This window comes from Belonocnema kinseyi, chromosome 9 (assembly GCF_010883055.1).
Source record: "Belonocnema kinseyi isolate 2016_QV_RU_SX_M_011 chromosome 9, B_treatae_v1, whole genome shotgun sequence".
NCBI classification, from domain to species: Eukaryota; Metazoa; Arthropoda; class Insecta; order Hymenoptera; family Cynipidae; genus Belonocnema; species Belonocnema kinseyi.
The window spans coordinates 5,088,555-5,107,084 of NC_046665.1; the positions used below are offsets into that span (position 1 = coordinate 5,088,555).

The 18,530-nt window shown below is 35.4% G+C and overlaps 1 protein-coding gene across 5 annotated transcripts in view; it reads right to left on the reverse strand.

Annotated features, from left to right (window-relative positions):
- The window catches only part of LOC117179771 (NSFL1 cofactor p47-like), a 201,987-nt gene that overhangs the window by 54,458 nt on the left and 128,999 nt on the right, over positions 1 to 18,530 (reverse strand). For 3 of the 5 annotated variants that reach the window (XM_033371866.1, XM_033371862.1, XM_033371864.1), the window contains one exon: positions 17,106 to 17,391. In XM_033371866.1, coding sequence (XP_033227757.1) covers positions 17,106 to 17,391 — 286 coding nt within the window. The remainder of the gene's footprint in view (positions 1 to 17,105; positions 17,392 to 18,530) is intronic. The other 2 variants (XM_033371863.1, XM_033371865.1) reach the window with 1 other exon arrangement.

Genomic DNA, 18,530 nt, shown 5'->3' on the forward strand with positions numbered 1-18,530 from the left:
TGTTGTGTAATTTTTAATTGTTAAATAACTATAACTTATTAAAACATTTATTTTTCCCAAAAATACAACAAAAAAATCGTATTTTTTTAATGAGGTGTAATAGTTAGTCATTGTTTGGAGTAGTACATTTTTAAAAAAGATTATTTGATGATTTAAACAAATAATTATTGTTTCTTTGCAAAATATATAAAAATCCTTTGATAGTTTTTGTTGAATAATCATATAATTTTGATAAATTTCTTCCAATGTTTACCTTATTTCTATTTGTTTAGACCATTTTACTTTATTTCAGCAGTTTTCTTTCAAAAACTTTTAAAAAGTAATATAAAATGAATCATATAAAATTGTGTTTCTGCCCGTGTACAGTATAGAACAAATCTATTCACCATTTTTAACTTTTTGTAAAAATCTAAATTTGTTTAAATGATTATCTTTTTCCCAAAATATTGCAAAAATCATATTTTATGAATTATATACTGACCCCTGGTGAGTAACTTGGGAAATAGTCGAGCCCCCCGTTTTCCGCTCCTGCCCCTCGCCAATCATATACTACCGTGTACTGTATAGCTCACGCAACTTTCAATTAAGAACATACACTCCATTTTCAATTTGAAAAAAGAACAAAAAGGTCATTTTTTGAAGAAGTGAGCCGAACCGACCGTATAATTGCCCTTAGATTATGTGCTTAAAATATGGCGTTCAACAGCTCAACGGTTTGGATTTAGTTTCCCCTTAGCGAGTTTGACAGCCGTTTGAAACGCATTAAGTTTGACAGTGCCGAGAAAGGACTATTCCTACGCTTTTAATGCAGGCATTAATAATTTTTATTGAAAAATTAACTTTCGAGATGAAAACCCCGAATAAGGAAGCTCCTTTTAAGCTATAGATTTCGGCTTGAAATATCCATCTAGAGGTGAGAAAATAATTTTTTATTATGTTTTTGGCTCTACTAATTGAAGTAATCATCAAATTGAAATAAAAATGGGCCACTCTCCTGTTTTTCACACATTTCCTGTCACAGAAAAGATAAACAGATTTTTACAAAAATCAAAGTAACATCGGTTTACAAGTATTATGTTGAAGAATTTGTCTGCCTTTGACTCAACATTCGGCGATTCTTTTCGCTTAGTAAAGCTTCGAGGCCATGTGCCAGGAATTTATGTCCCGACTTTAGTTGCGCTTAGTCTATATGCTCAAAATATAAATAGGTAATCCATGGAAATTAAAACATTAGGATGGTTTAAAACGTTTTAAAAATAACAAAAAAATTGAAGAAACTATTTTATTCTAGAGAAAATAATTGTAATTAAAATTCAAATGCAATTCTGCCATTGGATAAAAATTCAAAAAGTTTTATAATTTTCAAAACTAAATATTGCAAACTTTAGTTCCATTGGAACTTCAATATACAGATTTTAAAGGTAAATACCTGAACATTTTAATATTTACAGTTTTAAAAACCTGGACGTGACTTATTGACATGAGGTATTACACCGTTATATCTAGATTGCCATCCAGTATCCATCAGTATCTAGATATGAAGTCTTAGTATACATTTTTGTTCGTCTATCTATTAAAAGTATAGAAGAAGTGTGTCAATAAGACAATGCGATAATAGGGAACAAAGCGTTGTACCGTTCCTCATGGGGATTTTCCACATCTTTCGGTGAAAGTCAGTAAGAGGCCACGATTCCACATGTGAGAGGCTTTCGGTGTCGTAGACAGCAATGTTAATTTGTAAAGAATTCATGGGTCCCTTGCTGTACAAATCTCTACCATCAGTGAACTGTCATCCAATAAGAAATGTATCTCCATTGGTGCATTTTACAATGTTACTAACATTAACGACAGTTCCGTTCACGAGGCAAATTATACTAAAATTTTCATTGCCACAGTCAATCGTGAAGTTGACTCCTATAAATCGTTTGAATTGTTGCAGAACATCTGTCGGAAGATTACAAACGGGTCCGTTGAGATGACAATCTCTAAGAGGCCAATCTTGCTCGTATTCTTCGTTCAGTTTCTCGGCATTTGCGAATTCATGACTGCATTTACTTATTTGCTGGACAGGTTTGTCGTACTTGCGGATATAGCGTTTTATCACCGTCATGTAATTCTAGAAACGAAAAGCACTGAATTCATCAAGCGATCCGAATATTCGAACATCAGCTGCCAAGTGCAATAGATTATGGATGCTGTGCGACATGTGTTCTTTTCCGTATATATTCTAAAAGCCTTTAACAAAATCGATAAGCAGCTGTTCAGCAGTGGTAACATTTTCCGGATTAGATACTAAATCTCTGCTAATCAATATCGTTATTACCACATGCAACATGATAAAATTGTCATAAAGTTCGTTCGGAAGAATTCCTTTCAGTTCAGCCGGTCTAATGTATAATAGAAATGAACGGAATTCTGTGGCATTCCAAAAGTAAAATAGGTCGATAGCCCGTGCATGCCTGGCAAATGCATCGGGTGTAATATTCGCTAAGACAAGCAACCTGGCGATAAGCCTTGCAATGGCATTCTGCCTAATCGATTAATCCTAGGACCCTTTAACCATAAACGAATCAAACGCCTCATCATACGTCCTTTTCCTTGAACCTTTACGGCCGGGCGGTAGCTCCCAAGTTCCAGATTGAGCCCATTTGGAGCAACTGTTGTATCCAGTTGATAAAAACGGTTTTAACCATTCGAAACTACAAACATATCCACAATTTTCACGTAGTTTTCATCTGTTCTGTAGCGTTTTTGTATCATCTTGGATACATTTTATTTTTCAGACTTACTGTACATGCACTTTAATGTTAACATTCTCTATTTAATATAATAAAAAAATGTATGTAATATATGTAAGAATTGAATCTTTATTTAATCATTCATGTCATTTCAAATAAATTTCAAACCACAACATTTTGGCTGAACAACTTTTGTCTATTAATATTTTTTCGTACCTTGTGTCGTTTGTCCAAAAAATCCTTTTATTTTTAAATTTACTTTTTATGAATAAAGCAAAAAATACGCGTCCTAATACAAAATTATGAATCACTATAATTTGTAGGTCTTTTTTGGATAAGCAACCTTTAGCGATTTATTATTTCATAGCTGGTGTCCTTCGTCCAGAAATTTCATTTTTTTCATTTTAATGCTGTTTTTTTAAGAATAAAATTATTCATTATTTTTTTGTGAGATAAACATTAGAATTTTTGATTTTCCACGAAAAATCAAAAAGTTGTTATGATAATCTTGTAGGCCTTTCAAAAAGCAACGTTTTTGTTCTCTGTACTCTCTAAATATGAATGAGTTACTAATTTACTAATCAGTTCAGTAAAACAAGAGTAAACCATGTGAAACATAACCTCTAAGTTTGAAAGTTAAGCGTTTTGGTTACTCTTTGTTGTGAGTCTGCTGATTTAACTGAAGTAAAAATACACTGTGACTCGTATAAAAAGTACTTACTTAACGGGTTTCTACATAAAAGTCCAATCTTGAAAGTCACATAATATGTAAGATTATTTGTTCTTTAAAAGCATCGAAACTTTACAGCTTTTTAATATTCGATCATGTTTATGAGTTGTAAGTTTTTATTATGATTACTTGATTGAATCTATCAAAATATTATTTCATTATGACTGCTAAATGGCCATGATGCAGTGCTGCCAACTCTCAAAAGTGTTTATTTCACTGAATGAATTAGCAAATGTTCATATCCACGCAGAAATTTCGAAAGGGCTCTAGTGAAGCTCTGACAACGCCTAACTTTATAACTTAGAGTTTATGTTTCAGATGATTTACTCTGGTGGTAATGAACTGATTAGTGAATAAGTCCTAAATCACTGATTAATTAGTGAGGTGTCTAACTACTATTCCAATCAGTGAATTGCTCACTGATTCATATTTAGAGAGTAAAAAAGTCACAAACAACGGATACGAGAAAAATTCATCGTGAACTCATGTGAAAATCTAAAACGGTTTATCACAGTCTTGACGTTAATAATCAGAGCAATGTTTCACGTTCGATGGGATTTAAGATCAATTTATGGTTGCAATTACTCGATTGACTTAATTTCGGTCAAAAATGAAATTCATTTATTCTTAAAAGTCAGGTTCTTGTATTCCTGTGCATGTGTTAGTACGATAACATTGCTAGGTGATTGAAAATTCATTTTAATTCAAAACAAAATAATTTTTGACTTTGAATGAATAAGGCGAGAGAAGGTATTAATGAAAATGTTGATAATCATTAGTTGGTAGATATAAAAAAGTTTCCAGAGGTGAAACCTTCACCTCCAACTGTGCCGTTTGCCTCGAAATGTCATCCGTGGCTAGGCTAGTGAACGCTCTCTAAGGAACAGTGCTGTTTGAAGTATCTTGCATAAATTTCACGTTCTTGCTTACCTTTTAGGATAGAAGGAGCAGGAGTGAACGACATACACGCTCCGGTTGCGCCAGGATTGGTTTCTTTAAGGAACCATCATCGTAGCTTCCCCTAGTGGAAAAATATTCTGGCGCTGGCACCTGGGGCTGGTCAGACTTGTAACACTTTTGCTAAGTTTGTGACTAAACGGTCTAGCCAGCCGATATTTAGCCGCTGCTCCCAGGAGGAAGTACACCACTGGTACAGTACTGGCCCAATACAGATTACCAGAGTGCCAGTACTTATTTGTAACGCTCCGCAGTACTGGTTTGCGGTACTGGCACGGTAATGCACACCAGTATAGCTACAAAAGTGTAAGTTTCAAACTTTTTGTTTAATTTTAACACCCATTATTGCTATATTTAAACATTAGATTAGAAATAAAATTTCTAACACTACAAGGTTTCGAACCTTCATCTATACCTGAATCTATCGCCTAGCAATCGGGAACCTTAATCATTACTCTATCTATACCAACAGAATTGAAAGTCAATATCCTTTTTTTAAATTTCACTATCCGAAGCAGACTCTTTCTCTAGATCATCTTCTCTATCTTCTTGATTTTCTGACTCTTCCATGCCTTCTGCATTGTTTAAATTGTCCTGATTGTTGCATTGATTTATTTCCATAGAACTATCTCTTTTAATGTTGCTGGTATATACTGGATACGTAACTGAATAAATAACAGGGTAAATCAACGAATATAAATTCTCTGAAATAAAACCTTCAGTTCTGCATAAGTAAAAGTAACAATCCGTTTCATGACTTGAAAGTTCACGTCAAATCACAGGCAGAGAGATCCAAAGTTTTTTTTTCATTGTCTTTGCAATGTCTGCTAATGTCACCTAGAAAAGTCGCACAAAATATATGAGGAATCCAAGAATGGTCAAGACTTTCTTTTGCGCCACCATAACAATTAATGTACGTATTTTTTACATCATCTGTTGAAGACCTACTATTTTTGGGTATAAAGTATCTACCACATACGACAAAAAATGTGTCCTGACTATCACAAGGTGGCACGGTGAAGGAGACAAGGTCGTTTAAAGGGCTATTTTCAAAAACTGAAACTGATTAAAATTTATGCCGGAAACAATGTTCAGTAAACCTACCTATGAAAATACTTAATTCCAAAAAAGATTGAACGAAAATATAAATCTAGCAGTGAGACTAGTCTTAACCTATATAGAAACTTAAGAAAAATTGTCCCAAATGATACATTTTTACTAGGCAAAATAGATTTCTACGATGAATACTGTATAAAACTTTACTAGTGATGTTTAATATTAATATCACCAACAATGTAGAAGAGTATGCCTCTGTAAACGCTTCAACCAAAGCTGCTTTTTCTGAATGTTTCCAACAATACCATAACCAAACTATAACCTATAACGTCTATCGACTGCTACTTAGAGCTGAGGCGTTTGAAGTGTTTCAGTGAACAGACGTTGTAGATGTTATACTTTTTAAAACTTTTTATCGTTGCAAAAAAAACTATTGTGACTACTCCATGACATTCTAACAGAAAATTTGACGCAGAATACAAGTTTCGACAAGTTAAATACCCATCCTTTTGTTTTTTAAATGTTTTATTTTGTTGCATCATATAGGAGGGATACTATGTGCGTACTTATAGGATACGCTGTAGCGTGTCCATTGCGTTCATTAGGTCTGCCAGGGTTTATATAAAGTGTTACAAAGTAAGCTAGTTCGTTATTGAATTTTAAAGTGATGACATAAATAAGAATTATTGTATTATTATTATTGTATTGTTGAAAACATTTTTAAAAAGTAGCTTTTGTTGAAGCGTTAACAGAGGCCTGTTCTTCTATATTGTTGGTGATATTAATATAATATTAAACATCAATAATAAAGTTTTATACAGTACGCATCATAGAAATCTATTTAGCGTAGTAAGAATTTATCATTTGGGACAACTTTTTTTAAATTTATATAGGCTAATACTAGTCTCAGTGCTAGATTTATATTATCGTTTAATATTTTTTAGAATTAAGTTTTTTCATAAGTACGTATACTGAAGATTGTATCTATTCGGTATAAATTTTTATCAGTTTTATTTTTTGGAAAAATCCCTTTAAATCACCTTTTCTACTTTACCATGTCACTTTGTGATAGTCGAGACACATTTTGTATCGTATGTGGTAGATACATTATACACAAAAATAGAAGGTCTTTAACAGATGCTGTAAGATTTGTGTACATTAATTGTAATTGTGGCGCAAAAGAAAATCTTGACTATTCTTGCATACCTCATATCATTTGTTCGACTTCTCTAAGTGACATTAGCAGACATTGCAAAGACGAGGAAAAAAACTTTATATCTCTCTGCCTATCATCTGGTGTGAACCTTCAAGTCATGAATTTATACCTTATAAACCATATAAACCTGGAGTTGGCACCCCCGTTTCTGTAACGGGTAAGTTTTGAAACATGGGGTATCTCTACGTGGTTCAGAATGGGCAACGCTGTAAACACTTTAACTGCATTTAAAGCGTTTCTCGCGCTGTATTAAACGAGTTTAATTTTAATTTATTCAAAAAGTATCTGATACCATAACATTCTTGAATGGCGATAAGGTTAAAAATTCTAAAAAGCACAGAACACACATAAAAACTCTTCAGGTTTTCCAAATTTGATAATCAAATTCTCTTCACCCTCATCTCAGGATGTCCACTTAAACCTATAAGTACCCTGATTTAGTTGGTTGGCGATGAATTTGGTAGGTTTGACCTTGAACTGTCCTTGATACTGACCTGATAGAGTCGAACGGACACCGTATTTGAATTTAGCGACCACTTATACATTATGGCACCCTGATTCAGTAGGTTAGCGATGAACTTTGTAGGTTTGATCTTGAACTGACCTTTACACTGACCTGCTGGTGTCAAAGGGACACCGTATTCGAATTTAGCAACCACTTAAACCTAAAGGTACCCTCATTTAGTAGGTTAGTGATGAATTTGATTGGTTTGATCTTAAACTGACCTTGATACTGACCTGATAGCGTCAAACGGGTACCAAATTCGAATTCAGCGACCAATTAAACCTAAAGGTATCTTAATTTAGTTGGTTATTGATAAATTTGGTAGTTTTGACCTTAAGCTGACCTTGATACTGACCTGATGTCAAACGGACACCGGATTCGAATTCAGCAGCCACTTAAACCTAAATTTACCCTAATTTAGTTGGTAAGCAATGAATTTGGTAGGCTTGACCTTGAACCGCCCTTGATACTGACCTGATGGCGTCAAACGAACACCGGATTCGGATTCAGTTACCTCTAAAATATAAGTTACACCTAGTCCCTTTTATGTTGCAGACTTAAGCAGTTTGTGGTCCTGTGAAATTTGTTTTGTTGAGGATGCAACTATTTTGTTAAATATTTTTCTTTTGGCTCTAATATTAATTATTATACTTTTTTGTCGAGAATTCATATTTTTTTGGGCAAAATGAAACCACTTTGTGGAATGTTGAACTGCTTTGTTAAAAAATGATTTCTGTGTGGTTGAAGATTTTCATGTTAGTCGAAAGTTCATGCTTTTCTTTGACAAGTTAACCTATTTTGTTAAAAATTATTGTTTATGTTATTTGAAAATAAGTAGTACTAACCGAAAAAACGGGTTACTGCATACTACCAGCAGAAACTTTCACTGATTAAATTAGCTAGAAATGAGTTACTGTTTTCAATCGCTAAGAATTTTTACTAGACATCAGTGAGAGGTAAGTGATTCATATTTACAGAGCAGAAAATATGGACGCGTTCTTTAAGAATTAGCATAAAAAAAACTTTCAACAGAAAATCCAATAAAATTAGCAATATAGGAATAAGAATGGGTCTTAATTATCTAAAAAAGATGTAATGAAAGTATTTTTGAAATAAAATAAAGTAATTCAATTTTGAGGTATGCTCTTTTTTTCAATGCCCTGAATATAATTTAATTTTTAAGAATAACCTATTTGTGTATCTATCATTTATTAACCTTTAGTCCTTTCCCTACCTTTACCTCTTTCAGATTGCTTCAGCCGATTGCTTCACTCATTGATGAAATATGGCTGTAATAAATCATTACTGTACTTTTATATGAGACACCTTCATACCTAATGACAGCAAAACAAGTGGTGCAAAATTTCGATTGCTCACGTATTTAAAAACGATTTTTTCTCAAATATACATTTCACACATCTTCATATGCTTCATTTAAAATTTTCCATATGATCCATATAGAAAATCTGAAGAACATTGAAAAAAATACTATTCTCTCTATTGCTTATTTATTATTTGTTTATAACTGCGAAACAAAAGAAAAGTAAACATTTTTAGAAAAAACAATAACTTTCTAGCAATTATCTAAGAAAAAATAATTATAAACAGTAATACACTGTTCAAATCAAATCTTTTTGCTTGTTTGCATTCATTAATATCTCACGAAGTGAAAAGCTTACAAAAATTTTGAAATTTTTAGAAAAAACCACAGCTATCGATCATTATAGAAGACGATAGTTATAAACAATGAAAACTTGTCTAAACAATTTATATAAACATCTAACATACAACATAATTTAAAAGAAATGCATATATTTTTTGGATTCGAACACATTTGAGGGCGTAATGCATGAAAATTCGAGAAAAAATTTCTAATGCATTTTGGGCCACTTAACGTGGACTCATGTTCTGCTGGATCTGCGGATTTCTTTTAAAAAATTTAAACTTAAAAAAGGCTTACCAATTTTCGTTTAGAATCCCTACTTCATGTCACGAAACCTGCTATTTTACTTTTATTATTTTTTTTTTTAATTGAGTTTTTAGTTATTTTGCCTTTGTAGCTTTTGAACAACAATAATATTTTTATTTCCATAAAATATTAAATAAGTCCACAGGGCCCCATAAGATGGTGGTAAAAAAGGCTTACCTAAGTAATTGGACCACCACTTTAGGGACTACTATTGCGATTATGTAAGAAGAAGTGAAAAGCGGGAGCTGAGCGCAAACATAGGATTAGTGGCGACATCTAGCGTGCAGTAGCGGCCAACATCGATATTCATGGTATGCGGCTATTGCTATTGGCGCCATTTATTGGTGCACCCGTGCGCTAGGAGAACCTCCGCTCGGTCGGTCAAAAGAAAAAAAATTGCAGATGAGCAAAAAATATGTTCGGAACATTCCGAAGGTGTCCGCGGAACGTTCCGTGCTATTAGATATATATACACACAGAAAAAAGAAGTATAATATTTACTTATTACTTATCAAGAATTGTAAAGCGTTTCTTGTATCGTAACAGTATAAATTGCTCTTAATAAGAGGGTGAAAATGTCAAAATCACTTAGCATTTCGTAAATATCACAATGAAATGAAGGTTAATTCAATGATTATCCTTCAGTAAAATAAACCTCTATTCCCTCGTATTGGATACTGTACGACATGTAAAATCCACTGAACCGATATTAAAATAGTGGTGCAGTGCACATTACCGAAAGATCGGTACATGCTACCGATCCGATCAGTTTGCTTAGCTCATCTCTGAAGTCGTAACGCAACCTATCCGCGCGGACAGCCGGATGAATTCACCATGCAATCGGCAATGAATGGATTGCATCACCTAAACAACATTCCTTTTTGACATTTCTGTTACAGTCGTTACATTACTATATATTTCCACCCTGTATATAAAGAGAGAGATCATCAAAAATAAAATAAAGCGTTCAACAGTTTTATTAAATTTTTATAAGAAAGTACATTACCTCGGATATATGATTAATTTCAAATTCCCTAATGAGGAGGTCTAAATTGACAATGACACATGTTGGATCCCAGTAGTATAAACAAGACCGAGAAAAATAAGGAAAAGGGTGAGAGGTTGGTTTAGTTGAACCTTTTCTGATTCTTCCTTTGTTATATAAGGGAGCGTTCACATATTACGTAAAATTAAAAAAGGTTGGAGGTTCACATTTTCTTATGGTTTGTTGTGTGAGGGAGGGGGTATTTTTGACCCGATTATGTAACATTTTTAATTGCAGGTATTTCTAAACAAGCAAAAAGCGAGAAGAAGGTTGATATTCCATGCGTCACAACCACCAGACAATAAAAAGATCGAAATTACCAAGTGATTGAATAACTACAGCAAGTAGGCGTACAAATTTTATTATGGGTAGAGATTTGTCACATTGTGATGGTTGTTAAAGATACATGCTGCCTTTGAATTTAACAAGGGATTCCTCTTAGAAATAGTATACATATGTGCGCCTCCAGTTGGAAGGGAATTGTATACTCAGCGAAGAGGTCGTGGTCTAAACATCTGGGACTTGAATTCTGCTTGAATTCTGTATGGATTAAGGGGCGTCTTGTTGATTTTGATCATTTTTCTTGAGTAGTTCAATGTAGCTTGTCAGGAGTTATAGAATGCCGATATAGTATTGGAAAATTATATATTAGTTGATAATACCGTATGGGTATGGGTGGTTGGTTTGTAGAGGCATTTTGTGAACAGACATTGGTTGAATTTTAGCCCCATGGTGTTTCTGATTGTGCAACATGGCATACGATTGTGTGTGCGTGTGACACTGATGAAGCGATTTGGGAAGCTGCATTCGGCAAACCGAAGATAGGTTTTTGAACTGCTCAAGAATCGAGACATAAGATTGTGAATTGAAATTTAATATGCAAAAGCGTGTCAGGGCCTTAGTTTTGCTGTAGAGGTAATGTAGAGGTAATATAGAACATTTTGGCTTATTCTCCAGTGACTAGATGGAATACTCCATAAATAATTATTTAATACAACAGAAGCATTTCCACCTTCTTCATAATTGGAGTCTTGATAAAGTTTTAAATATCCATGAACTGATTTTAATAAAATAATAAGGTTTGGTGACTTTCACTGTGATGATTTCATAGAATCTTATAACAGACTCGTAACCTTGTGTAAGAAATTAAGTATTAGTAGGGTGGTTGATAGTCGAGGGTAGAGGAAGATCTACCGCTTATAATATATTTCTGTAGTGAACAAGAAAATTGCTGGATTCGAGTATTTCTTATATTACTGATTGTGATAGTTGTCTTTCAACGAGATGAGGATAATTAAAACAAAGAATTATTGTAAAAGGTAAAAGTTCCTAGCCATGCAAAATGACAAGTATTTGAAGGTGGTTGAGAACAATGATATTATGGATAAACGAGATTCAATCTCATGAAGAAATTGTAATAGGAAGAATTGAGAAGTTGAAGGAGACGAGGTCTCTATGAAAAATCTATTTCGTAAAACAGGTAGATTACAAAGTTCGATGATCTATAAGCATATTTTTCGGATAGCATTAAAACATCCACTATTTACTAATGCAGTAAAAGGGTGTTTAGTTACTATTTGTATTTAGTGATTTGGTTGTTTTTCTTTTTCTTATTTAAGGGGTCAATGGCCTATCAAGGAAGTAGACACTTAAGAGCTGAGAACTACATGTAAATTAGATAGGTATGATCACTTAATGTCACTGGCAACGAATAATGGTTATATGAGTGTGATCTACATAAGTATCGATGTTGCAAAATTAAAGTGCTAGATATTTCATTGGTCTTTCAGGCCATCGCGAACATATTTTAGCATGATGATAAAGGCAATGGTAAAGCAATTAGGTGAAGAGAAGAACAGCGTTTAGAAGGAAAATATGCATCTTATTCAACAAATTCACCAAAGTAATTGATTTTGATTACAGAGCATACAAGAAGTTCTGCTCCAATCCAACGAAAACGAACGGTTGTATCGACTGGATACTCCCTGCATCTACTAAGCCAGACAGGGAGAGTGGATGGGAGCGGTCGGGCTCCGTAAAGGCCAACGATTCCAAGAAGTAGAAATATGTGGTGGGAGGATGTTATGCTCACGAATGGTCTTTCCTCACATTACATGTGTTTTCGACGTTTATAAACTATCATTATTAACATCTGCATCACCTATTCTTATCACGTTGGTAACCCTATTTGTGATGTACGAAGAACTTCTAGATCTCCGTGCCGCGGGGGAGTTTGTTAATCAGGGGCGAACCCATCTACCTGAATCCCAAATTGGTCGCTATTATTGTAAAAAACTCCGAGAGGTTTCTGTGGACCATGCAATGTAATTAAGGGAAGACGCTATTATTGCTCGTATTTGTGATCATGGGGTCTAAGAGAGTGCTGTAGAGTTCGGTGGCATTTTAGGCTCAGATACATTCCCATCTTCGAAGGGCGCAGAGGTATTGTTATCGCTTAGAGGTCGACAATGGTGTAGTGGTCCTGCCGTAAGCGACATTGTTGTTGTAGTGGTAAGGTGCCCGACGGGGTGATTGTGATTATTAATTACATCGACATGATCGTGATTAATAATTACATCGACTGATGTCGTTGTAATTGTAAGTCAGTCTGAAATTCGATGGTGAAAAAATTCCGGCCTCCAAGGAATACCCTGGTCCGGTTAAGAGGCGAAGGGTTGAATACCTTGAGACCACTGTAAAGATTGTGAACTCAACAGAATAAAGGACATCGTAAAAGTGGTTTTGTAACTTGTCCACCCAGCCTCTCATTCGACTTACGACAGTAAAACCGTCCCGTTTGGTAACGCCGACACTTTTATTTTTGTCATTTTCTTATTGAATTTGGCCTTTCATAAGCAAGACATCCTTTGAGTTTTAAGCGAGCAGGTCCAATTTTGTGACTATAAGAATTGCTTTCATCCAAAATATAACTTTAAATAAATATAGATTTCGATTGTTTGAAAGAAAAAATTGGAAATTTAATTTTAGAAAAAAAATTCTCGTGGCCACAAAAATAATTAAGCCCACATAAAACGTATAGGATGTCTTGCTTATAGAAGAACAAATTCACCAAAAAATAAAAGCGTAAAGACCGGCTTTTGATATTTGAAAAAAAAGGATAGCTGTTACGTCGTAACAATTTCTTATTTGACAATTTTAGGATATTTTAATGTCACTTTAAAATTCCTCAAAGCTAAGAACTTTCCATTTCTTTTAAATCTCTGAAAACTTGTAAATAGGCATAAAACTGCCATGCTTAAGCTAAAATCTCTTCATTATAGTCGTAGTAGATTTGCACTACAAACCATCGTAAGCTGGCTACTTTGTCAAAACTCACGCCTTCTACACCTCCACCATTACCATATATCTATAGCCAATAAGCGCATGACAAGGCCCTTTATATTTTTCCGTTTGGTCAAGACTTGGGGTTCACTCCGAAGTCCTGCGACTTCGAAAAGACACTAATCTTGTAACCGTCAAGCAGAGAACATCTGATCGGGTCGAACTGAGACTATGTTCAATAATTTTTTTGTAAACTGAGCATTCAAACATAAAAGTAATCTCTCACCTGTTAACTCTCATATACATTGTATAAATCGCGCGTGTGTGTTTAAAATAAACTAATGTTTAAACTTATTTCCTCGATTTATTAATCCTCAATTGCAACAATCACATAGACAATACAATAGCCACTTTCTTAATGCTGATATTTTTTCTGTCGAATTTCGAAAAAGGACGGTAAAACTCACCAGGATTCAAATGAAATTGTAATATCTGAATCAGATATTTTGGAGTTTGTCTGAATCAAACTAATTACTGTTGGTGTTCTATGCATCACATGATTCATACATTTTTATCTATGGTACCGATATTATTAGAAATTGTCTCTTATGATTATCAAACTCAGTTTAGAGGCCAGCACCCAAAGTGTAGATATATCTTGTACGCAGACACAGGCGTTATGTACAGTTTCATTAGTTTTTTGTTCCTTGGAAAGCGATTTACTCCTTTGTTTTTACATCCAAATTTCACATGCACACCTGGCATCTCAAGAATAATGCCTTAAGCTATTACCTGAACTCCCATAGCGACCAATGTGAAGATTCCCAAATAATAACAGTTGAAGATAATTTTAAAAAGGAACATTTTTTGGTTCTGATCTAGACCGAGTTGAATTTTCCGCATCCAGCGGGGCAAGAAGACAAGGATCAGAGAATACCGAAAGGTTTTACAATTATAAAGGACACAGTTTGTTCTCCACAAACAATTATGCGTAGAACTCAGTGCCCTTTACCTTCTATATTTGTTCTAGTGCCTAAATAAAGATGGAAGAACCCAGAGCATATATATGTTAGGTTATAGTGATTGTCACATAATTTTTCGGCGTTCATTTTTGTTCATTTTTTTTTGCGTCGATGTGAAAAATAAAAACTAGGATTTATATTACACTTAAATGAAGGTCTTTCGAAAGTTATGTGGAAATCTCTATCTCCGTAGGGATCGCGGGATATTTTGGCTGGTGGGTGGACTTAAGGGGCTCATCGGACTACAAATCTGGAATCGGTGAACCAGAGGGGCTGCAGGTTGGAGCTGTTTGTCGCCTCGGTTTATATCCTGGGCGATGTTAAGAAACAAGTACAATTAAGTCTAGGAAAGGAGCAGAATAGTGGACCACCCACCTGGAGAAACTCCGTAAAAAGACTAGAGCAATGTGCAGCAGGGCAAAGAGATCTGAAATGCCTTCAGAATGGGATATCGATGAGACGGCTCAGTATGAATACAACAAAAATATAAGGATTTATAAACAGAAAGATTGGAGGGGCTTCTGCGAGGAATCAAAGAACATCTCGGATAGAGCCAGGCTCCACCATATCCTAGAAAAAAATCGGGAAGCACGCATCGGGCTTATAAGGTTCGATGATGGTTAGTTTTCTGAAGACAAGCAACGCTGAATCACCTGATAGAAGTCTAATTTTCATGTTTTCAGCGAACTCAAACTGACCGAGTGGAGTGAAGGTGCGGCTGAGTGAGGGAGAAGGCCGACTCGAATTTCACCGACGCATGATAGGATGGCAGAGTGGTCTTCATTTCAAAATCTTGAAGGGAGGACTACACTTCTGCTAAGTATTTCCAGCCAATCAGCTTGACGCCCTTCATCCTTAAGATACTAGAGAGGATGGTCGAAAGGGCAGCACGCCCTTCAAGCAGGCTGCCCGGTAAAAACTAGGTTCTATGTTATCGTGGAAAAATTGAAGCAGCAGCCAGAACAGGGAGGTTATGTTGTGGGCACCTTTTTGGATATAGAGGGTGTGTCGTGCGAGAGCAGCTAGTAAGCTGGATAGAAAGCATGCTAAGTCAAGGGCAAATCAAAGCCAATTATGGCGAATGCCTAGTTAGGGGAATAGCGCAGCATTAGGGTCCACACGGAGGTGTCCTGTCACCAATCCTTTTGTGCATCATAGTGAACGATCTCCTCCGTAGGCTGAATAAAGATAATAATGGGATATATACTATAAATAAGAAAGGGATATGCGGATGACTTTGGCATCGTAGTTAGGGATTTCATCTAGAAACGTTGAGGTGCCTTACAGGGTCGGTGCTGCGCACTGTAGAGCTCTAGTTAAACAGCTAAGGGTTCTTGGTGAATCCGGCAAAGACCAGCTGGTAATTTTCGCGCTACTATAAAGTGTCTAACGTGGAAGTGTCTGTGTTTTGTGGTGAAAGGCCCTTTTTTAAGAGAATGACCTGGCTGTTCTTTGTTATTCTGAAATATTATTAGAAGAAAAAGCTACTGGTAGGCAGATTACAATCTGCTCGGACAGTCAAGGTACATTAAATGCAGTTGAGAAACGAGATATAACATCAGAACTGGTTTAGGAGTGCAAAAGGTTCCTGATCACACACGAATTAAGGTCAACGAAAAGACAGTTCAGTTGGCAAAAGGCAGCCCAGAAAGTGAATACACGCCAACGTAACCAGTACTGGATCTCGAGTCTTGCTATATCGGGATGACTATCAAAAACTGGATCCGTAAAAAGCACCACAAATAATGGAAGCACAGCCAGGGTTGCCGAAAGGCGAACGCTATCCTAGTCTATGCGCACAAGATAGACATTGGCAGGGAAATACTGGGTTTACCCACGGAAGACTTAAGGACAGTGGTTAAGATTCGTACAGGACACAACCGCCTGAAATATCACATGCATGTTGCACCAGACGCGGTAAAACCCGAGAGAGTGCTGGAAATGCGGCACGGATGAGGAAACATCCTTGCATGTCTTCTGACAGTGTTCGGCATTAGCTAGGCTAATCTAGTTCACAACGAAAGAATATGACCATTGACCAGAGTCCACAAATCGGGAATAGACGAAGGAGTTGATTTTGTTCCCCTTCATTTCACTCTGTGATCTCTCTAAGCCTTTCGAAATTTAGTGAACGCGATTTTACCGTAAGCAATCCAATTTGTATCACTTGAAAAGTAGTGATTTTGCACTCAATTGTAATTTAAATATAATTTCAACAAGTTTACTTAAAATCGAATAGATACTTTATATTAAACCTTAAAAAAAATAAGATACAAAATCAAGTACTTTTCAATTTAAAAAAATCAGAATTACGAGATGGTAATTCGAAAATTTTTAAATTGTATCATAAATATAAAACTATGCGTTTTTATACGATTAAAATTCGAGTAAATCTAGCGTGCAGCTTCTTAAATCGCAAATTATTATTATCCACCTACTGTAATCCTGATATCTCTTAGAACTTTGAGCATGCCTCTAATAACATGTTATGAATTCACGGAAATCAATTTTTTTAAAGTAGGTAATATATCCGGTAGCAGTCCCAAAGTGCTCACTCCATATGATAGACGAAAATTAAAGATTACCTTCCCAAGATGTGACCTTTCCCTGAAAATGCACTAAGGCGAACTTTGGAAGGAATGTATTCTTCGCTCCGATGATCTTCCATATCCATGCGTATTTCTGCCCCTTGAATTTCTTGCTGGATTTCTATAGGAACTTCTCCTCGTTTGATGGCCGATAAAAACTCTTTATTTTTTGAATCATCATATGTTCTAAGCTCTCCATCATTTATAGTAAAACCATTGCGCCATAGCTTTAAAGTAATTATTCCAGAGTTGGCCTGTTGACCAGACGATAGTCCTGTAACAACTAATAGTGTTAAATTAATTTAATGAAAAAATATTTGACTAATAGGAGATCTTTATTCCGCTATCCAATGAAAAAAATAGTAAGTGACATTTACCATAGAAGCCATTTTTCGGCATAAGTGCACAGGAAAATAACCTTTATGACTTAATATTTTTTCCGGTTAGCAAAATATTGAAAACTATTTCTATTTTAGTTATTTAAACTCTCTACCTTATGAAGGAAGAGTAGAAACTTTATTAATTGCAATGGATTTTGGAAGAAGTTGCAGTACATGTGTTAGCAAACATTATTTTGGGTCAAAATTATTTGTCTAAAAATACGTTTCATAGCAAGTTGTGTAATTTTAATCAAATTCAACGCACAGAATCATGGTAAACATTCTAATAAACAAAATATTCCTTCTACCACTGTCGATAATACAATAGGTACTATAGCAACTCATTGTCATTTTAAAATTGTAGGAATCACGTTTGGACTTTTCCCTGCTCTGCGCAATCTGCTTTGTCTCAGCTTACCCACCTAGTTCAAAATCCACTGTACTCTTATCCACAATCTCCTTTCCCAAGAACGAGAAAAGAGGATAAAATGAAGCAGATGGAAGAAGAGATTAGGCTATGGAAGGGCCGAAAAAAGGCTTGAGAAGGTGGAGGGCAAGTCGGAAATGGAAGTAGTTGACAGCAAGAAGGGCGAGAAGCAAGGTATTTAGACGAAAGTGGAGAATATGATAGAAGAGAAAGTGGGAGTTGTAGGAATAAAAAGGAAAGACTGGATAGGGAAAGGATAAGGACAATGGAGTTGAGGATGCTGAAAAGAGAGAATGCAGATAGGAGAAATAATATATTAATGAGAGGATTGAAAGTCAAGAGTAGGGAAGAAAGAGAGGGGGTGGAAGCACTGATACAGAGCACCGGGCGGGTTAAACGCAAGGTAGGGAAGGTTAGGATAGAGGGGAGATTGGAGCAAAAAATTCATGCAGAGTAACGGGGGGAGGTCGTACAAATGAGGGCAGTAAAGATAGGAGGGGTAACGTGTAAGTTTGTGAATGTGTACATTAAGGATGGGATGGAAAGGGATAAGGAAAGGGTGGAAGACTTAGTAGGAGAGAGAAATAAGCGTACAGTGGTACTGGGGGGGGGGGG